The 25,160-nt window shown below is 38.9% G+C and overlaps 1 protein-coding gene across 6 annotated transcripts in view; it reads right to left on the bottom strand.

Moving 5' to 3' along the window:
* Positions 1-25,160, bottom strand: part of C1GALT1 (core 1 synthase, glycoprotein-N-acetylgalactosamine 3-beta-galactosyltransferase 1) — a 49,915-nt gene that overhangs the window by 10,213 nt on the left and 14,542 nt on the right. For all 6 annotated transcript variants that reach the window (XM_055589808.1, XM_055589810.1, XM_055589811.1 and 3 more), the window contains 2 exons: positions 5,292-5,528; positions 1,256-1,923 (listed from right to left, as the gene is read on the bottom strand). In XM_055589808.1, coding sequence (XP_055445783.1) covers positions 1,256-1,923; positions 5,292-5,511 — 888 coding nt within the window. In that variant the 5' untranslated portion in view covers positions 5,512-5,528. The remainder of the gene's footprint in view (positions 1-1,255; positions 1,924-5,291; positions 5,529-25,160) is intronic.

Raw genomic sequence — 25,160 nt, 5'->3', positions numbered from 1 at the left:
AAATATATACAGGCAGGAGGATGGGTAAGTTACAGTATATTCATGTATTAGATTATTATACAGCAGTCTAAAATTAATGAAGCAGAGACATATATTAATGTTGATAAATTTTAATGTTGCATGAAAAAAGCATATGTTCAAATATGCCTATGGTACAACTCTACTTATTTAAAAACCTGCAAAACAACATACTATGTATTATTTACAAATAGGAAACATGTAGGAAAAACATAAAAACACGCATGGTAATGATAAATACTAAACTCATTACAGTGGTTAATTCTCAGGAAGGAGCTAAGAGAAATGGATTGGGGCAAGGACACTGGCCTCACCTATTTCTACACCTTTTTGTTTTTTTAAAAAAAATCTAAAGCAAATGTGGCAAAAGACTAATATCTGCTAAAGCTGGTTGTGTTGTGTGTGCATACCCAGTCATTGGTGGGTACAAAACAGTATATCCACAAATACTTAGCTGTGCATTTGAAATATTTAATAATTTTTTTAGACAAAATTCTCAGGAACGTAAGCTAAGTGTCAAGTGAGGTCCAGGACTTCAGGTCCTCCCTGCATGACAGACACTGTCCTGTATCGTGATGACCACTGATAAGACAGGTAGATCAGGTCCATCTTACAAATGAGGAAACTCCGGGGTTAGGCAAATTCTGTCCATCCAAGGTCATTCAACTATTAAGTGGGAGAGCAGGCTTTGAACCTAGGTCTTTCTGAACCTCAAAATCTTTGCAGGCATTGTTCCTAAAGATGAGAAGGCTCTTTACCTAGATCTTCCCATAGCCTGCTTTCTAACCTCACTCAGGTTTCTGTTCAAAAGTTACCCTTCTAGCAAAGCCTTCTTCATTTGCCCAAACTGAAGTATCCCTTCCAACTCTGGGCCACTCTCCATCCTCTTACCTGGCTCCACTGTTCTCCAGGGCACTTGCACTACCTAAAATCGTTTTATAACTGGACTTGTCCACCTGTTTATTGTATGCCTCCTCATCAAGAATGTAAGGCTTATAAGAATTGGAACTTGACAATACTTATTGCTATCTTCTTAGCACCAGGCATGCAGCAATACTAGTATTTATTGGAATTACTATTGCCGACACCTTTGTTCATCTGCTCTGTTATACTGCCATTCGATATAAAAAGACTAAGGAAGATTCTTGACTACTGATACTAAAGAACATCACATTATTAGTTTTTTAAATAAACACAAGTCAAAGTACCTATACAGTAGTAAAATTTCTAAACTTACCTCTACAGGAGGATAATAGTTATAATTCCAGTACCAAAAGGTTCTCGGCAGATAACCCTTGATTAAGTGGTGTTCTGGTACAAAAGGATGAAAAGTTTCTTTTCCAGTGGTATCTCTGGAATCTCCTGCTTCTACATTTATAATTTCCATGCATCTCCCCAGTGCTAAATCTTCGATTGAGGAACTGTGCGTACATTTGTCTGTTTTAAATGCCTCAACAAATCTCTTCAAAGCTTCTTTGCTCAGTACATATCCTGCTCCTCCACTCATGTAGCCCTGCTTTACATAGGGCTTAAATCTTCTCCCAAAGTAAATGGGTTCTTCAGGGTTGTATTTTGAGAGAAGCCATCTCAAGTTATCTAGTATAACGTAAGTATCATCATCTGCTTTCATAAACCAATCAGCATCTTCTAAATAATGATCGTGAACATACTGAAAGGCTTTAATTGTTTTCCAGTACAGTTGGTCTCTGCCTTCTCTGGTTTTTAATCCCACAGCAGGGAAGTCCTTGTTTTCTTCTGAACTCATAAACAACACTTTATTACAACGCTGGGCCCATGTGGCTTTGACATGTTTAGCCTTTTTTTCTAGATTTTGAGGCCCTGTCATTACCCAGCAAAGAATTTTAACCTTCTGATAGAGCTTTTCAGCGATGTCAGTGTTCTCATCTATTAAACAAAAATTGCTTAAAGTTAATTTACATAGTTGTAAATTCAAAATAAATTATACCAAAGAAGACATTTTCTTGAACAATTTCAAAAGACTCCCCTCCCCCTTCTATATACCTCTCTACTGTTAGTGATTCAGCTGAAAGAAACACAACATTGACAGGAAATTTTCACTGCTCTGAATAAGCTTCTGAAGGGCAGGAAACACGGACTAATGAAGTGGCAGTTCATCTCGGAGTCCACATCTTGTGTTATGCATTTCTACAAGTACCCTGAGGTGATTTTAAAAAGATTTTCATGACTTCCCCAGTTCGAAAAAGATGAGTTAATGCAAAGCTGAGATAATTTCTTACAGTAACATACCTCATTCCAAAGTGCAACTCCACCAGAAACAGAACAGAAGAACAAGCAGAGGTAGTATTTCCAAGATTGTCAAGAGCAGTGTTTTTCATAGTATTGGTTTGCAAAGAAACAGGGAGCTTATGCCAAAATATAAAGCAATACATTGGGCTTCCCTGGTGGTGCAGAGGACAAGAATCCGCCTGCCAATGCAGGGGACATGGGTTCAATCCGTGCTCCAGGAAGATGCCACATCCCTCAGGGTAACTAAGCCCATGCGCCACAACTAGAGAAAGCCCATGAGCAGCAATGAAGACCCAGCACAGCCAAAAATAAAACAAACAATTAAAAAAAAAGTAAAGCAACATCTTACTTCTTTCATCAAGGAAGTCTTGCTACAATCTACCAAAAAGTCCATTTAACTAAGCAGTAAGCTTAACTGAGTTACTTTCTGGTGCAAGCTTCTAATCAGGATGCAGACAGGTTAACAAACAATTCACAGGCTGTTGGGCCAGGACTACATTTTGAGTAACACTGCTCCAGAGAAAGACTCCAACTATGAGATTCCAGATCAGTGCTTGGTGAAGGATCAATTTTTATTTCCAGTAGTTAGAGACCTATACTTTTGCAACATGCCAAAAATGAATAATAAAATAAAATTTCAAAAATAAATACAAAAAACACAAGCCCTAAGTTTTTATGTTTAGATTTACACAAAATTATTGTCCAATTACCATAAAAGGTTCTAACTGTTTAATTCTGAGGTCAATACTTTTTTAGTTGTAGAGCAAACCAGCATGACTCTACAAAATTGCACTTTGTGTAGCAACGCTCTAGGCAGCATGCTGAGGAAATGTCCTTGAAGTTAAGGTCAATCAGTTACAAAAGCTCAGTCCTGTGAAAAATTAACAACTGGAGGCATACATTTCTAGTTAACTGACTGAGAGCGAGTAAAGGGAAATGCTGGGAAGGGGATGAAAATATTCTAATTGTCCCTCTGAATATCAAGAATTTGCAATCCAAAACCAGACAAAACTGCCCTCTTTTCAGGCAGAGAGCATTCATATTTCATACAGAGGAGGGGTTCAATCTCCTAGTTGTACATATACGCCAAATCCTGGGCGGGAAGGACTGTGGTGGGAGCAGAAATCCTTAATATGTTTCACATAGAGCAAGACATCCTTTTCCCTACAGCTGCAATCTGGTAGACAGCGTTTCTCATTCTTTCAATTACTCACTCATTCATTACTCTGTGATGGGCATGCGCTGGTAAAGGAGATTAAAAGATGAATAAAACACATATTTTGCCACAGAAGAATTCATTCTAGCATGGGAACTTGGCATGCAAATCAATACTCGCTGTATATTAAGAGATGATGTAACAGAAGTATGTGTAAAGGTTTCAACGAACTGAGGGGTAAAGTAATGCCTGATAAAGACTACAGAATAGTGAATGGGAAGCTGGCTAGAACAGAGAAGAAGGGGATATAAGGCACTATCAGGAAAAATAAGAGACGATGCAGAAATTAGGTCTTTAAATGAAATTCACCAGAAGAAAGGACAAAAGACACGGTGAAGTTTGCTTGAGTGCAAGTACATGGATATAGCTGAAGGTCTGATTTAGGGGAAGTATGCTACAGACTGAGAGAAGTAACCTAAAAAACGGCAAAGAAGTAGACTGTCAACATTTATGAGAAACAGGATTGATTGGTAAGCAGAGGAAAGCACCTACCATGACTTAGGCAGAAAGTAGTGAGTTATATAAAAATAGGAGGAAGAAAACATTTTAAGATTGTAAAAGAAAGGAAGGAGTATGATTTACATGTTAAGTCTGTGAGAAACCTTTAGCATACCTACATTTTGCAGACCATCAAGTAGGACAAGTAGGTCCTAAATTATGTGCCTGCAGTGAGGCTGATCTAGAACAGCCTACCAGTAGAGAAGCCTGGCTCCCACTGAACAACTAGAGCCTAGTAACGGTGCAGAGCCAGTGCACAGCAATCAAACTGCACTATGGTAAGAACACAGCTGCTCAGAGATGAACCACTGTCACAGAATCACTCACACACAAGACACTTTGTCATTGTATGCATGTACTTGCTAGTTCATAAAATAACCAGGATGTGTACCTCACCCTCAACCTTAGACTGAGAGGTAGGAAAGAAGCAATTTACTGCCAAAAAGATAAGACAAACACCCCTTAATGTGGGACCCCGTTGCATCCCAGAATTCCAACCTTTTTTTCAAGCTACTGTATTTTCTGTCAAATAAATCACCATTTGCAGAGACCTTTGAATTGTGAATGCCTTCTCATACTGTCTGGAACTAGGTTAAGGGAAAGACAGCAAGGAACAGATGGAAACTAAAATTATGAGGACTGATGACATCACACAGGCAAAGAAAGAGCCAAAGAACAGAGGCTGAGAGCAAAGCAGCATTCAAGGGGCACGGAGAGGACACGGTTGGGAACACCTGGTCGGAGGCAGAGGACCAGGGGAAAGTGAAGTCACATCATATCGATGTAACACATGCCTGGTTCTACTTCCCTAACAGTTTTATGCCTCTCAAAAGGAGAAAAGAGTAGTTATGTCAGACACTGATAAACAGTAAATTGAAATTTATATATACCTCTTGAGTTTCTCTAGGAAAACAACACTAAGCAAAAAAAAAGACTAAAACAAGGTAACAGCAAAAACCAGACATAGATATGAACCATGAAAACAAAATTAAAATTTTTAGAACTAAATCTAATCTGAAAGTTTTGTCTTTCTCCAAGTTATGTTTTCTGAACTATTTAAAAATAAATTCAAAATTAATGTCTTACATCCTAAATAAATCTGGGTTTTAGTAATTTCTTTCTCCTGAGGCAAACCAAGAATTGTCATTTAATATCTGGAGTTAAGCTCATTTCCATCAAAAGATACAGTGATATAACAAGATTCATGTAAGCAACTTTTTCTAATTCTCTCAACAATTAAACATATTGAAAAATACAGTTTCTATTTACTCCTTAATACAGTAAACCACACCTTTATGTTGGCTGGCATCTGCATCGAAGTTCATCTGTCCTTCTAGATGATTCTGTTCATTGTCATCTGAATGCCTAGCATGAGGATCATTATGAAGAATACTAGGCTGGATGTCCTTCTGTTCTTCCAACAAAATACTAAGTAGCTGAGAGCATAAAACAAATCCGACTGCTGATCCACAAAGGAAGGTTAAAATATTCAGCCAAGATTTAGAGGCCATTTCCCGAAAATGTATCTCTGTAAGAAAAAAATTATTACGGTGTTATAAATTATAAAGTAATACACATACCAAGAGGACTGGTAACTGTTAGCTATGTTACTGATGTTGTTGTTTTAGTTGCTAAGGCACATCTAATGCTTTGCAACCCTATGGACTGTGGTGGTGCTGGTGGTAAAGAACCTGCCTGCCGATGCAGGAGACAGAAGACGCAGGTTTGATCCCTGCATCGGGAAGATCCCCTGAGGAGGGCATGACAATTCACTTCAGTGTTCTTGCCTGGAGAATCCCATGGACAGAGGAGGCTGGTGGGCTACAGTCCATGGGTCGCAAAGAGCTGGACATGAATGAAGTGACAGAATGAAGCAGCAGAACTGTAACCCACCAGGCTCCTCTGTTCATAGCATTTCCCAGGCAAGGATACTAGAGTAGGTTGCCATTTCCTTCTCCAGGAGATCTTCCTGATCTTGGAATGATAATTCCTTTACAAGGAGAACATTTCTAAGAGTATTTAACTTTCATCCCTCTATTTGCTGCTGAAACACACATTATGGACAGTTTGATAAAATAAATGAGTAGCAACTAGGAGGATCACTGTTGGGGCAGCACACAGGTAAATATGTCTCTATTTGCACACAGAATTATCTATTCTTCTCACCAAGATCCTCCATGGATCCAAGACAGATTGCCACATTCTTTTTCTTTCTTTGCTATCAAAGTACTTATATATACTTTTTTCCTCTACGTACTCTAATAAGGGGTCAGCAATTTTTTTCTATAAAGAATTAGAAATAAAATACTTAAGGATTTGTGGACCACAGATGGTCTTTTGTATATTATCTTTCTTCCTTTTTAAACCACCTTTAAAAATATAAGAAACAGTCTTAGCTTGTGAAGGCTAGAGTCAGCACTGTTTCAGGACTTTTGGGCCAAACCTATCTGCCACCTGATTTTGTAAATGAGGTTTAACTGGAACATACCCAGGCCCAATTTGGAGAACGGCTGCTTCTGCTCTACAACAGCAAAGCTGAGTAGAGGCAGAGGCGGCAGTTTGTCCCACAAAGCCTCATCTAGCCCTTTAAAGACAAAGGTTGCCAACCCCTGTGCCCCAATGCCTGGGGCTCACTGCAACGTTGGATGCGGCCACCCTCTGCTCACTGCTGAGGGTGTTCACTGTTATCCCACTGGACTGCAAGACCCTGAACAGCTTCCACATATCACTAGGATTAAGGGGGGTGCCTGGAACAGTGGCTGCTGGATAAAGGCCTGCTGAACTGCCTGACAACCAAACGGGTCCATTTTAAGGGTTTGCTAATAATCACTACATGCTGAACTTATAAATTCCTATGAGAACAGTCCTAAATCTATAGTTTCCAATGCCCCAAGATAATATTTTTAAATGTTTGCTAAGCATCGACCACATGCCAGATGCAGTCCACACTTCATTCCACTTGAAAAAAGTTTTAATTTCACTCTTCATTCTCACTGTGACCTCTGTGCAGACAAGAGAACAGGAACAGAAATTTGGGACTTCCCTGGTGGTCCGGTGGTTAAGAATCTGCCTGCTAATGCAGAGGACACAAGTTCCACGCCCGGTCTGGGAAGATTCCACATGCCTCAAGGCAACTGAGCCCATGGCCACAGCCGCTGAAGCCTGCACACCACAGTACTGAGCGAGCCGACGTGCTGCAAGTACCGGAGCGTGCACACCCCAGCGTCTGTGCTCTGCGACAAGAGAAGCCACCACCACGAGAAGCCCACGCACCACAACGAGAAAGGAGACCCCACTCAACACAACTAGAGAAAGCCCTCACGCAGCAGCAAAGACCCAGAACAGCCATAAAATGAATAAGTAACTTTAAAAAAGAAAACAGAAAAATTTAAAAACCTAACTTGCACAGGCTGACACAATCGATAAAAGCTATGACTTGAATCCAAGTCTGTCTGCTTAAAAAGTCAGCGCTCTTCCCACTGCGTTTTTCAGACTCTTTACCCACTCACCACTAACAGCACAGGACAATGGACGTGTGTAGTGAAGGCAGGGGTCTGGGAAATATGACCATCAAAATAAAAATTGTTTTGAAATATTTTGTAAAATAAACAAACCAATGATCACCACTGGAACAACAAACAACTTCATGTGGTACAACCAGCAAAACTGAACAAAATGTAAAAAGATATAAATCTGGTGACAGCGCTAAGATATCAAGGCCGTGAGAATTGCAGAGGGCTGGGGGAGGCAAGATCTGGAAACAGAAAGAAGCCAAGAAAGGAGGGCTGGACATCTAGCGTGGCTTCATTCCTCAAGACAACCGCTGACTCTGATAGAGAAAAGAAGAGCTAAGGCAAAAAAGGTAAGGAAAAAATGGAGCCCAACATCTGCCTAAGAGAAGAGGTTCTGGAAAACACCCAGGCTTTTATTTGGACCCTGAAAAGCCACAATCTAGGAACAAGGATGGAGCAGAAATTAGGCCAACTTTCACCAGGACTGAAGCCCAAGTTGGAATCATCTTAACCACTGACGGATTAGGGTGATCTGGCCCTAGCCCAACTGCAAAACATAAAAGTCTTCTGGAGAAGTAAAAAATTATGGAGCACTTCAAATTATCACTATAATTTTTTATAGTGATAAATTTTTATAAATTTTTAAAACCTTGAATGAAGACAGAAAATAGTAGGAAATAGAAACAGACCCACAGGAGACTTAGGTAAGAGATTTTCCTACTAATAACTTTTAGTTAGTCAATAAGTTAAATGACAAGACAAAGATATAAGGTATAGAAAAAACACAGATAAAGAGAAAAATTAATAAGCCAAAAGCCAGGTCAGAAGAAATTACACAGACTAAAGTACAAAAAGAGACAAAGATGGTCAGTAAAGAACTGAGCAAAAGAAACATAAGAAACAGAATAAAAAGGTCTAACATATGTGTTAACTGGGATCTTTGAAGAAAAAAAGATAACTGATTGATGAGAAAGAGCATGTGAACAACAAATGACTGAACATTTCCTAAAACAGACAAAAGACTACCAACTCTCAGATTCAGGAGGCTCCATAAAACACACACACACACACACACACACACACCCCTACAAAGAAAATGATACCAAGATAAACCACAGCAAGACTGCCAAAAATCAAAGACAAAGAAAGCATTCTATATCTAGCAAAAATAGCCTTCAAAAATAAACCTGAAAAAGATTAAAAAACAAAAATCAGTTTTATTCTTAAAAGAAATACTAAAAGGAGTACTTCAGGCAGAAAGAAAAGAATTTTAGATGAAAATTCAGAATTGTAAGAAGGAAGGTGAACCATAAAAAGTTACTGTATGTATTGATGTGTATGAGACTGTTTGCAACCCTATGTGCTATAGCCAACTAGGCTCCTCTCTCCATGGGATTCTCCAGGCAAGAATACTGGAGTGGCGTGTCATGCCTTTTTCCAGGGGATCTTCCCAACTCAAGAATCGAACCTAGGTTTCTTACGCATCTCCTGTTTCAGCAGGTAGGTTTTTTTTTACCACTAGTGCCACCTGGGATTCCATATATGTATTGCTAAGTAAATCCAAATGAACACTGGCTAGATAAAACATTAAAATGTTCCCACAAGACATTGTTACTATTATCATTACAATAAATGATAAAACTGGCACAAAAACTGTGAGGCTACAAGGAGTTTAAGTGTTCTAAAATCATTTTGTTGTGTAAAAATACTAATATCAGACTGTAAAAGACTAGGAGAGTATAAAAGGAGGACTATTGTAATCATTAAAAAAAAAGTAAAAATATGTAAGTAAAACTCTAACAGAAAAAAATAAAACAACACTTAATGATTAATACATTAATCAAAGGTATTTTCAAGGCAAGAAAAAAGGAAGAAATGGATAAAAATAAATGAGACAGAAAGAAAACAAATAGTAATATGACTGACTTAAACACAAGTTTATTGGCAATGGCATTAACTGTAAAAAGACTAAAATTCGAATTCAAAGATAAAGATTACCTACCAGTCTAGAAGAAAAATAAACCCAAGTATACACTGCTTACAAGAGACATACATTAAATACATACAGAAAGTTAAGAGCAAAAGGATGGGAAAAGATATGTTATTCAAACACCTATAAAAAGAAAGTATTTTATAATCAGATAAAACAAATCAGTAGTGGCTACATGATGTTGTCTTCAAGATATTAAATTCTGCATTTATGATTTACATATTTTTCTATATTAATATTTATTAGGAAAAGCTTTATATAAAAATACTTTCATATGACCTTTTGTTTTATCAATTTAATACATATTTACTGTATGTATGTTTGATATGGAAATATTTATTCCAATGGGGCTTCCCTGATAGCTCAGAGGGTAAAGAATCTGCCTGCAATGCAGGAGACCCTGGTTTGATTCCTGGGTCTATACTATGCTTATTCTATATCTTGTATCTCAGGACCTCTTTTGAATAGTAATTCCAATTTGCAAAGAATGACACTAAGGGGAAGTAGAGAATACAGTTGCTCAATATCAGAGATGGAAATTACCAATATGAAACGAGCAGGCACTTGTTTACTTCTTTTGCTTTATCTTACCTGTAACTTTAAGTTCATGGGTAATAAAGTATAGATGAGTACAGATGTCCTGCTCAACTTCCCCCATTTAATTTCCCAGAGGAAAGCAGAAATCAGTTTGTCCAGTCTTCCTGCTGTTTTCCCTGAGGGCCAGGGCCCTCAAATTCTTCTTCCTGCTGTCCTTATCTCCATTCAGATTTCAAGAGGTGTAATCTACTATTTCAGGAAAAATACCTTTCCTGCTTTAAGTGCTTCTTTTTGAAATTCTAAAATTTTCTAGATTATTTGAAGCCCTGTTCTTTAGACTTTGCTGTAACCAGAATCTTGGTCTGAGATTACATTTTAAAACGTCTGTTCAATTCTGTTTGCTATTATGTGGAGTGTGCATTAACACCTGACCTACAATTGAGGTTAGTGATTTGAAAGCACCATGAATTGAAAACAAGCTGAGAGAAGTAAGTGAAAGGTATCGTAACTCCAAATTTCTTATGGTAAATATAGAAAGACTGGCAGGGTAATACTGAAGTGGTGAACCAGGAGGAAAGCTACTGAGGTAACACTAGCAGACACTTAAGAAGCCAAGACATCGACTAGGAGTCAGACTGCAACCAAGTCCCCATGTTATCTGATTCTCCCACTGACACTCAACTCTGTCTTCTAACACAGTAGTTTTGACTTTTTCTTCTTTTTGTACTGGCTGTGACTTTCCTTATCTTAACACCAAATATAATTACGTCACAGCCTCAGAAGGGAACAAATCCAATTGAAATTTCCACGGCTGCAGAGTCTACCACTCCAGGTACAGGAAAGCAATAGTTACAATGGTATTCAATAATAGTAACACTCAGACAAGAAGCACTGTGACTGAGAAGAGGATGTAAGGACTGCAGGGCCAGAGAAAATTCTTATTTCTATCATCACAGCAACTATCTGAAGTGAAGGAAGTGCTGATCGAGCTCCAGTAAGCATGAATACTAACCTGTTACCCAACCATTTCCCAAGATTCTGTGCTTCAAAACAAGCCTACTTTGGAAGCATGGAGGTTTTATTATTTGTAGAAAGCTAGTGACATGTTATGGACAGGGTTTTCTTAGTTGAGGTGGCACTTTTTGAGAAAGACACCTGTTCTGGGGTGAATGGAAGGAAAGTTAACTTCTTGATTTTATGAAATTTGTTTTTAACTTTAAAATATTTTGTGATGCTGTTTGATGCCTGACATAGTCTTACCCTTTCCTGTCTAGAGAAGTTTCAGCCGGCATGGGTTGACTTATCCCTACTGCTTTTAGCCCATTTCCTTTCAAGGGCTCCTGTCTTATGACTAAATTTCTGTATACCTTCACTTTTCTTTCCTGTTCCTGGCATAAAAGAGCTATTTCATGTCAGTGGAATGTACCCCAAGCCTCACTCCAATTTTTGGCCAAAATCATCACCCTCGTCTCTTCAGATTCTTGACAAGAGTGCTGAAGTAGACCACACTGGAGGAAGACATAGCTTACCCAAACCACACTTTCTAGGGGCTTCAATATATACTAAACAGAACAGAGTGCAGGGAAATTATTAATGCCAATCACTTTCCAAATCTGATGCATAATCAGAATCATTTGAGGAGACTTAAAAAATATAGATTTTAGATGCAAAAGTGCTGGAACAACTGAAATTCAGTTTCATTTTTTAAGGAACAGTTTTGTGCTCTTTACTGGTTTAAAAAAAAAAAAAAAATCAAGCAAACACAGAACTACCTGAGAAAGAAACTGCCCCAAATCCCATCACTTAGAAACAATTACCATTAACACATGGTGAGTACCCTTACACACATGAATAACATCTTTATGAATAACAGAGATGAAAGGAACAGGTAATTGTACCTAACATTTGAGCCCTGTACTGATAACAGCTTTATATAGATCACCAACAAATCATGAACTAGGGACTATTAATCCCATTTTACAGATGAACTCAGACACAGAGAGATTAGTAAGCTTCCCTGGGTCATACTAGCAATCGGAAACAAGAGGTCAGACTCTTAACCACTGTACTATCATTTTACAGAATTGGGATTATATTAGTCATGTTACTTTAAAGATTTAACATGTTAAATTAGATTTGAATTTATAGAATAAAAGGAAAATTAAATGAATCTAAATTAACTTTGAACATCAGCTAAACATGTATGATGTGATCTCCCTCCTCTAAACAATCCCAGTAAAGAGAAAGATTATGAAAAACATAAAGCAATCTGAGGCCTTATTTTTATTACACAGTTCAAATTTAGATTGATTTCTTGCTTTGGGAATGTGTAAATCAGCATACATACACACATACACACACACACACTTCCAACGCAATCAGTTTTTGTGAACTACTTTTATTTTGTAAAATTTACATAGATTATATTCTATAAATTACACTGGAATTCCCATGACTGCTTGATCTTAAATATATTTTAAATTGGATTCTATGCTCATTAATAGTTCTTTTATCACAGCTGCTCTAAAGGTGAGTTCTTCATTAATGTCACATTTTTGTTGGCTGGGTTTCAGCAAGTAATTTTTGCAATGGCACTCATTGGTGCTATATTCTAAACTTCTGCAGGCTGGCGAATGTTTATTACTGCCTTTATACATGAAGTACAACTTGACCGAGTACAGTCTCTCATCTTAAAACTCTGTAAAAATCACTCATGGTCTTCCCATTGGTGCTGAAACTGAGGGCAGACTGATCTTTTACCCTTGTAGATAAATGTTCCTCTTTTCCTATGCTTGCTTTTCAGTCACTCCATTGGTCACTAATGTCCTTCTCACCAAGACTTCAAAGCCCTTTATTACATGAGCAAATCGTTCCTCCAGTTCTTCAGGCTTTAAGAAAGTCGGTGAAATTCACAACAAAGCCCCTAAAATCCTAGACTTTCAGTGTTTTTTTTTTTTTTTTAATTTTAGTACTTTATATCATATCTTGCTAGGGTTGTCAGTCTAGTATTTATAAATCTGTTCTGGATTATCGTATTTACTTGTGTCATTTACATATTCAAAATATATTTCTCCCTTCAAACCACATTAAAATGATTTTCAAAAACTTTTCCCCCCAAACACTTTCCTTGTAAAGCTGGGATGAATCTTATACAGTGACACAATTATAAATACTTATGAATACACTATATGTGAGGTGCTATATTTGAAACTTTCATGTTTTCTCTGATTCTCCCTCTGATTCTCACAGTAGGAGGAATCAGTCAACCTGAATTCAAGACATCATAAAGCTACTGAAAACAAGTACTGAAGAACTGAAATCAATTTTACAGTACTGGTGGAGGGACAGACTTGTGGATCTATCCATGGAATAGAATAGAGAGAACCAGAAACAGACCACCTAAATATGCTCAACTTACATTTGACAAAGATACAAAAAGCAACTAAATAGAGAAAAGATAAACTTTTTGATAAATGGTGCTGGATATTTCTAGGCAAAAATTAAACCCTGACCCAAATCTCATATATCACATAAAAATGAAATCAAAATGGATTATGGACTTAAATGTAAAACATGCAGCTTTCCCTGGTAGCTCAGTTGGTAAAGAATCTGCCTGCAGTGCAGGAGACCCGAGTTCAATCCCTGGGTCGGGAAGATCCCCTAGAGAAGGAAATGGCAACCCATTCCAGTACTCTTCCCCAGGAATTCCACGGACAGAAGAGACTGGCGGGCCACAATACATGGGGTCGCAAGAGTCGGACACAACTGAGCACTTAAACCACCAATAAACCACAAATGTAAAACATGGACTTAAATGTAAAACATGCAACTATAAAATTTTTATAGTTTCATGAGAAAAATTTTTATAGTTGCAGAAGAAAAATCTTTGAGATTGAGAGCTAGGCAAAGAGTTCTTAGACTTGACTCCAAACGCACAATTCATAAAAGGGAAAAATTGATAAACTTTTGCTCTGTAAAAGACCCTACTGAAAGAATGAAAAGATAAGCTACAAACTGGAAGAAAATACTTACAAATCACATAACTAACAAAGAACTAGCATTTAGAATATATTAAAAAATCCTAAAACAGCAAAAAAATAAATAAATAAATAAACAATCTAGTCAGAAAATAGGCAAAGGACATGAACAGATAGTTCACTGAAGAGGATGTACAGATGACAAGCACATGAGAAAATGTTCAACTTCATTCAGCAGGAGCAAAAATGCAAATTAAAACCACAATGAGATATCTCTACTTACCCATAAGGATGCCTAAAATAAAAAGTAGTGATACCATCAAACGTTGGTGATGTGGAAAAGCTAGATCACTATATACTGCTGATGAGAATGTAAAATGATGTCCAGTCACTATAGATCAAAGGTAACTATGCAGAGAAAAATATTCTGACCCATAAAACAAACCCAGCCTCTTCTTAAGGTGAACTATTAATCCTGACAGAATGGAAAGCAACAACAAATTTGAATGATATGCCTTCAATCTGGTAAGGCCCCTCTACTGCCTAGAGTCTTAAAAAAAAAAAAAAAATTAAAAAGTCAGAGACAAAGTTCCTAGTTGCAGCTGTCCAAGGTCCTAGTTCCCCAATTTACCTCTCTCAGGTAACTAAATGACTAGAAACAGAAGCTGTCAGCCAGCAGCAGCACAGATGTCTAGCTCAAAATTTAAAGGAAAGATCCAAATGGTGCAATAAAACAATTATCTATACGTAAAAGGTAATAAAGGGCTTCCCAAGTGGCGCAGTAGTAAAGAATCTGCCTGCCAATGCAGGAGATACAGGAGATGCAGGTTCAATTCCTGGGTCAGGAAGATCCCCTGGAGTAGGAAATGGTAACCCACTCCACTATTCTTGCCTGGAGAAACACAAGGACAGAGGAGCCTGGCAGGCTACAGTCCACGGGGTCACACAGAGTCAGATGCAACTGAGCACACACACACAAGGTAAAAAGAGATTTTCATCTACATAATTTTTAAGCAAAGCTACCTGGAATTGATTCTATTTAAAAATTAAAAAGCAGAAATAAAAGGAACCTACATAAAACCTTGTAGTGGGAAAAAATTTATAAACACAGGATGCAAAAGACAAGGGAAAAGCACAGACCTGAATGCTTACTCTACAAAAAAGAAAATCTTAAGCTAACTAGGACCATTTTGTAGTTTTTTAGAGACTGAAGGGATTGAAGCAATTATGGAGAAACTGAGAGCTATAAAAGATGGGCAAGGAAGAGCCAACAGAGAACTTATTTCTCAAGACAGAATACAACAAATGAAACCGAAAACAAAGTCAAAGATATAAAGGAAAATGCACTGAAATGAAGGCTATGCATCAAAATATTTAAAGGTCTCACATACAACCAAGAAAAATGTAATATAAATAGATGGGGCAGTGTTGAGAGATTCTGAACTTCACTTACAGCAAAACAAAACAAAACAAAACTCTAAGTATCCAGGACAAACCAAGCATGTTAAATGGAAAAAAACAGGCATAAATGCAAGGAAAAAATTATTAGGCAGCTTTCTCCTGTGTATCCTCGTATGTCAAAGAAATGGTGCAAAACTCCCAAATTTTTGAGGGGAAAAACACGCCCATAGACTTAAATATTCAGCAAATTGTCATTCAAAAATCCATGTAACAGGAAGACATTCTCAAATATGCAAAGGACTTAGTATCCACACATCCTTGGTACATTATCTACTTAAAGATATAATCCAGGGGGAGGAAGAAGATGGCAGAGGAGTAGGTGGATGTGGAATACATCTTTCTCCATGGATACATCAGGAATAAACCTTCAGACACAGAAGAGCATGCAGAACACCAGCTGAGAATGGACAGGAGTACCTGACCAGCAGAAAAGAATATATAGACCCACGCAAAACTCAGTAGGACGAAGGAACTAGTGGGAAAACAGAAGTGTGAGTAGGACTGGACCTGCCCTCAGGGGTGGGGGAACTGAAGCAGGGGTCCGATCCCCACACTGGGGCAACTTGCTGAGTCAGAGGAGAAACATGTAAGGCTGAGAGTGAAACAGCTGATCTGTGGCAGCCTAAATGGAATGAGAATCAGACAGTCCTTGCTGCTGCCATACATACCCTGGAATCAGACAGTCCTTGCCACAGCCATACATACCCTAGATGCTGCAGTGGCTGGGAGCTGGAGTTTAGGGATTGTGGAGCAATCCCAGGAGGAGGGCTGCTGTTGACTGCGGAGAGTGGGATGTGAGGGAGGAGACTGTGGTGGGAAACGCCTGTGAAGGAAAGCTGGGCAGCCATGGAAGCAAGGCGATACTGCTGAGTCATGCACAGGGGGGTGGAGCCATCACCATAGCCTCTATCCCCCCACACCAACACTGGCAGCTGAACAATAGAGAAACCGGCCCATCAAACGCCTGATACACTGATTTATATTGTAGGACCCCAGGCGGGGGCCCCTCTATGTGCCTGATGCACTGAACAACAGAGAAGGACCCCAGGCAAGGGAGCCCTCTAAGTGCCTGAACGGGTGGAGCTATGGAGAAAAACTGGCCAAAGAGGCCTTCTGATGGCCAGCTACAAGAGGCTTGAAAAAAGACTCTAATGGGGCCATAACTCCTGTGACAGAGGCAGTCATGTCCCTGCACACTTGGCGGCGCCAGGGCCTGCGCAAGCCAAGCAGCTGCGCCACCTTCACGCTCAACACTCATTGGGGCAGAGCTGCCACAGGCAAAAACGTCTGGTGCCTATGCTCACAGGTTTGCTTCGGTAGTGTCTGACTCGTTGTAACCCTGTGGACTGTGGCCTGCCAGGCTTCTCTGACAGAGAGGGGTTCTCTAGGCAAGAAGACTGGAGTGTATTGGCCAATACTGGTTGCCACACCCTTCTAGAGCACTATATATGTCCTGCAGCCCTCGCTGCCAACTCCCCTGAGTACCTGGTGCTGCCAGAACTCCTGCAACCCCGGCAGCTGCACCACCTCCACACCTGGCCCTCAGAGAGGCAAACCCAAGTCCTCCAGGGCAGCCTCAGGAGCAAACTCCAGTGGACGACCCACGTGCAGAGGTGGAAATAAAATCACAATTGAAAACCAGGGGCAGTGTGGCTAAGGAAGAAGACCCCAAACCCTCCCACCAGCTGTACAAGCTGCAGATTAAACCCATATGATCAACCAGGCAGACTCTGTGTCTGTGGAATATATAAAAGGTCATTGAGAGCTCCCACAAAAGAAAAAGCACTAGTTCTGATAGCTGGACACTGGAGGCAAGAACATAGAGTAGGAGCAGATCAGAATCTGAGCTGCCCTCACAGCAGACCCAGAGATCAGCAGTGTTGGAAGGCATCCTAGGGAGGCGAGGTGGACTGTGACTCCCAGCTGGGGAAAGGACTCTGACAGCAGTGACTCAGGAAAAACATTTATTATTCTGATGTTTTGACTTGTTCTGTAGATTCTTTAGGATTTTTCCTTCTCCCCGCTGCCGCCCGTCCACCCCTCCCCCCGCAGTTGTAGTTGTCAATTTTATTGGCACTACGAAATCTAACCAAGTTTTTTCCTTTTGTTCTCAGTCACATTTTTTATTGGTATTATAAACCTCTGCCTCTTTATCAGGCTTTTGCAGTTCTGGGGAAATTCCCCCCCTCCTTTTTAATTGTAATTTTTTTAAACAATTATTATTATTCTACATTTATTCCTTTGTTTGCTTTTCCTACTTTTTTTTCCCCTTGCAGTTAATTTTTTAATATATGTAAATATCTTTATCTACTTCTATTTAATTTGCATATCTATTGTTTCTTTCTTTTCTTTCCTCTCAACATATTTGTTAATTTTGTTTTCATTGCTTTATTCCTCACTTGGCACCTTGCTTTAGTTTTGTTTTTCAGTTTGTGTTTTAGTTAGTTTTGTTCTTAACCAGTAAATATAATTTTTTTAACTTCGTTTGTTAACCGGGTCAATCTATTATACTTTATTTTCGTTGAACTGTTTTGACTTTGCTCATGGGCGTTTATGTATATGTGCATATTCCATTATTTTAGATATTATTTGCCTGATTTTGTAACTGCCATTTGTCTGGGGTTCATCTTTGGTTTCTTGTTTTTGGATATTTGTTTGCCCGCAATGCAGGAGACCTGGGTTCGATCCCTGGGTTGGGAAGATCCCCTGGAGAAGGAAATGGCAACCCACTCCAGTACTCTTGCCTAGGAAATTCCATGGATGGAGGAGCCTAGTGGGCTATAGTTCATGGGGTCGCAAAGAGTCGGACACGACTGAGTGACTTCACTTCTTCACTTAATGCCATAACAAACCACTTGTGGAATCTTCGTTCCTGACCAGAGATCAAGCCCTGAGCCTTTGCAGTGGGAGCACTGACTCCAAGACCCTATACTACCAGAGAATTAACCCTAGGTGGGTATCAAATAGTGAGAACTCATACAAAGGAAACCACTGTAATACAAGACCCAGCATCACCCAACCACCAGTAGCACCCCATGCAGGATGCCTCATCTAAACAACAAACAAAACAAAACTACAAACCCAATCATCAGCAGACAGGATTACCACCTCACTCAGCCTTGCCCATCAGAGGAAAAACAAACAAACAAAAACTCAGCACAAATCTCACCCTGTGAGAAACTTACACAAACCCCTGGATCAATTTTAGAGGGGAGAAATCAAAAAGGAAGAAAGAATTCAACCTTGAAGCCTGGGAAAAGGAGAACTCAAACACATAAGTTAAAAACAAAAAATGAAAAGGCAGAGAAATACTATACAAATGAAGGAACAAACTAGAAACACAGAAGTCCAAATAAATGAAGAGGAAATAGGCAAACTACCTGAAAAAGAATTCAGAATAATAACAGTAAAGATGACCAAAAACCTGGAAAGCAAAATGGATAAAATTCAGCAATCAATTTAAAAAGATCTAGAAGAATTACAGAATAAACATGCAGAGACAAACAACACAATTACTGAAATTAAAAATACTCTAGAAGGTATCAACAGCAGAATATCTGAAGCAGAAGAATGAATCAGTGAGCTGGAAGATAAAATGGTGGAAATAACTTCTGAAGAGCAGAATAAAGTGAAAAGAATGAAAAGAACTGAGGACAGTTTCAGAGACCTCTGGGACAATACCAAATGCACCATCTTTTGAATAATAGGGGTCTCAGAAGACGAGAAGAAGAAAGGGTATGAGAAAATTTTTGAAGAGATTACAGTTGAAAATTTCCCCAACATGGAAAAGGAAATAGTCAATCAAGTCCAAGAGGCACAAAGAGTCCCATACAGGACAAACCCAAGGAGAAACACACCAAAACACACACTAATCAAACAAACAAAGGCTAAACACAAAGAAAGAATATTAAAAGCAGCAAGGGAGAAGCAACAAATAACATACAAGGGAAACCCCATATGCTTAACAGCTGATCTTTCAGCAGAAACTCTGCAGGTCAGAAGGGAATGGCAGGATATATTTAAAGTACTGAAAGGGAAAAACCTACAACCAAGATTACTGTACCCAGCAAGGATCTCATTCAAAATTGATGGAGAAATCAAAAGCTTTTCAGACAAGCAAAATTTAAGAGAATTCAGTACCACCAAACTAGCTTTACAACGAATTAACATTCGTTAATTCGTTATGGACTTGCATTTCTCTAATAATGAGCAATGTCGAGCATCTTTTCATGTGTTTGTTAGCCATCTGTATGTCTTCTTTAGAGAAATGTCTGTTTAGGTCTTTTCCCCACTTTTTGATTGTGTTGTTTGTGTTCCTGGTATTGAGTTGTATGAGCTGCTAGTATATTTTGGAAATTAATCCTTTGTCAGTTGTTCCATTTGCTATTATTTTCTCCCATTCTGAGGGATGTCTTTTCACCTTGTATATAGTTTGCTTTGCTGTGCAAAAGCTTTTAAGTTTAATCAGGTCCCATTTGTTTACTTGTGTTTTTACATGTTACTCTAGGAGGTGGGTCATAGAGGACCTTGCTTTGATTTATGTCATCGAGTGTTCTGCCTCTGTTTTCCTCTAAGAGTGTTTATGGTCTTGCATTTAGGTCTTTAATCCATTTTGAGTTTATCTTTGTGTATGGTGATAGGAAGTGTTCTAATTTCATTCTTTTACGTGTAGCTGTCCAGTTTTCCCAGCACCATTTATTGAAGAGGCTGTCTTTGCCCCAGTGTATATTCTCACCTCCTTTGTCATGAAGATCTTTATTGTACAGTTCTTCTGTGTATTCTTGTACCTCTTCTTAACATCTTCTGCTTCTGTCAGGTGCATATAGACCTAACATCTAATATATCCTTTACTGTGCCAATCTTTGAAATGTTCCCTTGGTATCTCTAATTGTCTTGAAGAGATCTCTAGCCTTTCCCAGTCTATTGTTTTCCTCTGTTTCTTTGCATAGATCACTGAGGAAGCCCTTCTTATCTCTCCTTGGTTTTCATTGGAAATCTGCATTCAAATGGGTTGAATTTTCTCCTTTGCCTTTAGCTTCTCTTCCTTTCTCAGCTATTTGTAAGGCCTCCTCAGACAACCATTTTGCCTTTTTGCATTTCTTCTTGGGGATGGTTTTGGTCACTGCTTCCTCTACAGTGTCAGGAACCTCCATCCATAGTTCTTCAGGCACTCTGTCTATCAGTTCTAATCCCTTGAATCTATTTGTCACTTCCACTGTATAATCATAAGGGATTTGATATAGGTCATACCTGAGTGGTCTAGTGGTTTTCCCTACTTTCTTCAATTTAAATCTGAATTTTACAGTAAGGAGGAATGGGCGAATTTAATTCAGATGACCATTATATCTACTACTGTTTGCAAGAATCCCTTAGAAGAAATGGAGTAGCCCTCATAGTCAACAAAAAAGTCCAAGATGCATTACTTGGGTGCAATCTCAAAAACGACAGAATGATCTCTGTTTGTTTCCAAGACAACCATTCAATATCACAGTAATCCAAGTCTGTGCGCCGACCAGTAATGCTGAAGAAGCTAAAGGTGAACGGTTCAATGAAGACTTACAAGACCTTCTAGAACTAACACCCCCAAAAGATGTCCTTTTCATTATAGGGGGCTGGAATGGAAAAGTAAGAAGTCTACAGATACCTGGAGTAACAGGCAAATTTGGCCTTGGAGTACAAAATGAAGCAGGGGAAAGGCTAACAGAGTTTTGCCAAGAGAATGCACTGGTCATAGCAAACACCCTCTTCCAACAACACAAGAGAAGACTCTACACATGGACATCACCAGATGGTCAATACTGAAATCAGACTGATTATATTCCTTGCAGCCAAAGACAGAGAAGCTCTATACTGTTAACAAAAACAAAACCGGGAGCTGACTGTGGCTCAGAGCATGAATTCCTTATTGCAAAATGACATGTATAGAGATTTCAGTTATCTTTTAAGTATCTACTCTAAAACATAAATAGCCAGTTAAGAGTCACCAGATATTTTAAAGAAAACCTGTAATATGAAAGAAAAAAATTAACATAGTCAAATTTAAAGTAACTTGAAAAGGACTATGTAATGACATGAAAACTTAATCATGCCATCATATTCTTGAAATAAGAACAAGACACCACCTTAAAATTTTTATTCCTGACAATAAAAAGTGCAAGGGACTTTCCTGGCAGTCTAGTAGTTGAGACTTTGCCTTCCACTACAGAGGGTGCAGGTTCGATCCCTGGTCAGGAAGCTAAGATCTCATATGCCTCTCAGCCAAAAAACTGAAACATAAAACAGAAGCAATACTGTAACAAACACAATAAAGACTTCAACATGGTCTGTACCAAAAAAAAAAAAAGAGAAGTACTTCAAGAAATTAAGATATAAGAAAATAAAAAACCTCAATACAACAGCTATAGGAAAAAGTTAAGAAAATTACCCTAAAAGTGAGCAAAATGGCCAGGTAATAGGAAAACAAGAAATCTGATAACTAATGATTATAGATGTAGATAAAACAGAGGACGATACCAACAACCAAACATTTCAAGGAAATTTCCAGACTGAAAAGATTCAGTAATACCCAGCACAGTGAATAAGAAAAGACCCATAAAGATACATTATAATAAAATTTCACAACAATTGAGTTAACAAAACCATTCTGTAAACTTTCATAGAAAGGGGCAAAAGGTCACATATAAGAGATCAGGAATTCAATGGTTTTGAACTTTCAAACAGCAATGATGAAAGCTGAAGATAATGGAGAAACTCCCTAAAAATTAGGAGAAAAAATGATTTTGAACCTACAATTTTATTCTCTGCCAAACTATCCAATAAGAATGAAGGATAAGTAAAGGTATTTTAAATACATGACAGGCTTGGTCAGGTCAAATATCCAGTGTATCACACTATCTATTTTAAAGCATTAGTAGGGGACTGATGCAGAAATGATGAGACAGCATCAGTGAAGAGATGCAGGTCTGCAACTTGGGAAACATTCAGTTGGTCATCTGTATATCTGAAATACAACATTAAAAATAAAAGCCAAATCTATAATAAAATATGATCTAGCAAATAAAAATAGGTAACATTGAATGATGATTCAATGCAAAGAATACTGTTCTAAGTGATTTAAATTCATTCACTTAATCTTTCCCTAGCATGATATAGGTTAAACGAGTTACATAAATTTCTGATACTTTTGATATTTTGCCAAGTGACCTGATCTGGTATCATTAAAAACTCAAGACAATTTAAAATTTTCTATAGTGTATTCCCGGAGAAGGCAATGGCACCCCACTCCAGTACTCTTGCCTGGAAAATCCCATGGATGGAGGAGCCTGGTGGGCTGCAGTCCATGGGGTCGCTAAGAGTCAGACATGACTGAGCGACTTCACTTTCACTTTTCACTTTCATGCATTGGAGAAGGAAATGGCAACCCACTCCAGTGTTCTTGCCTGGAGAATCCCAGGGACGGAGGAGCCTGGTGGGCTGCTGTCTATGGGGTCACACAGAGTCAGACATGACTGAAGCGACTTAGCAGCAGCAGCACAGCGTATGTCTTCAAACTGTAGCTTAGTAGCTGAACACTTAATATAATTGAAGGAAATCATTTTAATAAAATATAGAAAAGCATTTAAACAATGCCTGTACAAATCAAATCCCTTATGATTATACAGTGGAAGTGAGAAATAGATTTAAGGGACCAGTCTGATAGACAGAATGCCTGATAACTATGGATGGAGGTTCGCGACATTGTACAGCAGACAGGGATCAAGACCATCCCCAAGAAAAAGAAATGCAAAAAAGCAAAATGGCTGTCTGAGGAGGCCTTACAAATAGCTGTGAAAAGAAGAGAAGCGAAAAGCAAAGGAGAAAAGGAAAGATATAAGCATCTGAATGCAGAGTTCCAAAGAATAGCAAGAAGAGATAAGAAAGCCTTCCTCAGAGATCAATGCAAAGAAATAGAGGAAAACAATAGAATGGGAAAGACTAGAGATCTCTTCAAGAAAATTAGAGATACCAAGGGAACATTTCATGCAAAGATGGGTTCAATAAAGGACAGAAATGGTATAGACCTAACAGAAGCAGAAGATATTAAGAAGAGGTGGCAAGAATACACAGAAGAACTGTACAAAAAAGATCTTCACGACCCAGATAGTCACGATGGTGTGATCACTCACCTAGAGCCAGACATCCTGGAATGTGAAGTCAAGGGGGCCTTAGAAAGCATCACTACAAACAAAGCTAGTGGAGGTGATGGAATTCCAGTTGAGCTATTTCAAATCCTGAAAGATGATGCTGTGAAAGTGCTGCGCTCAATATGCCAGCAAATTTGGAAAACTCAGCAGTGGCCACAGGACTGGAAAAGGTCAGTTTTCATTCCAATCCCAAAGAAAGGCAATGCCAAAGAATGCTCAAACTACCACACAATTGTACTCATCTCATATGCTAGTAAAGTAATGCTCAAAATTCTCCAAGCCAGGCTTCAGCAATATGTGAACCATGAACTTCCAGATGTTCAAGCTGGTTTTAGAAAAGGCAGAGGAACCAGAGATCAATTTGCCAACATTTGCTGGATCATGGAAAAAGGAAGAGAGTTTCAGAAAAACATCTATTTCTGCTTTACTGACTATGCCAAAGCCTTTGACTGTGTGGATCACAATAAACTGTGGAAAATTCTGAAAGAGATAGGAATACCAGACCACCTGACCTTCCTCTTGAGAAACCTGAATGCAGGTCAGGAAGCAACAGTTAGAACTGGACATGGAACAACAACAGACTGGTTCATCATGAGAAACGCTGGGCTGGAAGAAGCACAAGCTGAAATTAAGATTGCCGGGAGAAATATCAATAACCTCAGATACGCAGATGACACCACCCTTATGGCAGAAAGTGAAGAGGAACTAAAAAGCCTCTTGATGAAAGTGAGAGAGGAGAGTGAAAAAGTTGGCTTAAAGCTCAACATTCAGAAAACAAAGATCATGGCATCTTGTCCCATCACTTCATGGCAAATAGATGGGGAAACAGTGGCTGACTTTAGTTTTTTGGGCTCCAAATCACTGCAGATGGTGACTGCAGCCATGAAATTAAAAGATGCTTGCTCCCTGGAAGAAAGTTATGACCAACCTAGATAACATATTCAAAAGCAGAGACATTACTTTGCCAACAAAGGTCCATCTAGTCAAGGCTATGGTTTTTCCAGTGGTCATGTATGGATGTGAGAGTTGGACTGTGAAGAAAGCTGAGCGCTGAAGAATTGATGCTTTTGAACTGTGGTGTTGGAGAAGACTCTTGAGAGTCCCTTGGACTGCAAGGAGATCCAACCAGTCCATCCTAAAGGAGATCAGTCCTGGGTGTTCATTGGAAGGACTGATGCTAAAGCTGAAACTCCAATACTTTGGCCACCTCATGCGAAGAGTTGACTCATTGGAAAAGACCCTGATGCTGGGAGGGATTGGGGGCAGGAGGAGAAGGGGACGATAGAGGATGAGATGGCTGGATGGTATCACCGACTCAATGGACATGAGTTTGAGTGAACTCCAGGAGTTGGTGATGGACAGGGAAGCCTGGCGTGCTGCGATTCATGGTGTCGCAAATAGTTGGATACTACTGAGCGACTGAACTGAACTGAACTGAAACTTTTCAAATTACATAACATAAAATACAGTTAGCATGCAAGTGAAAAAAGGCTACAAAGT

Source organism: Bubalus kerabau, chromosome 8 (genome assembly GCF_029407905.1).
Source record: "Bubalus kerabau isolate K-KA32 ecotype Philippines breed swamp buffalo chromosome 8, PCC_UOA_SB_1v2, whole genome shotgun sequence".
Lineage (NCBI taxonomy): Eukaryota > Metazoa > Chordata > Mammalia > Artiodactyla > Bovidae > Bubalus > Bubalus kerabau.
This window is presented reverse-complemented; position numbering and strand designations above follow the sequence as displayed.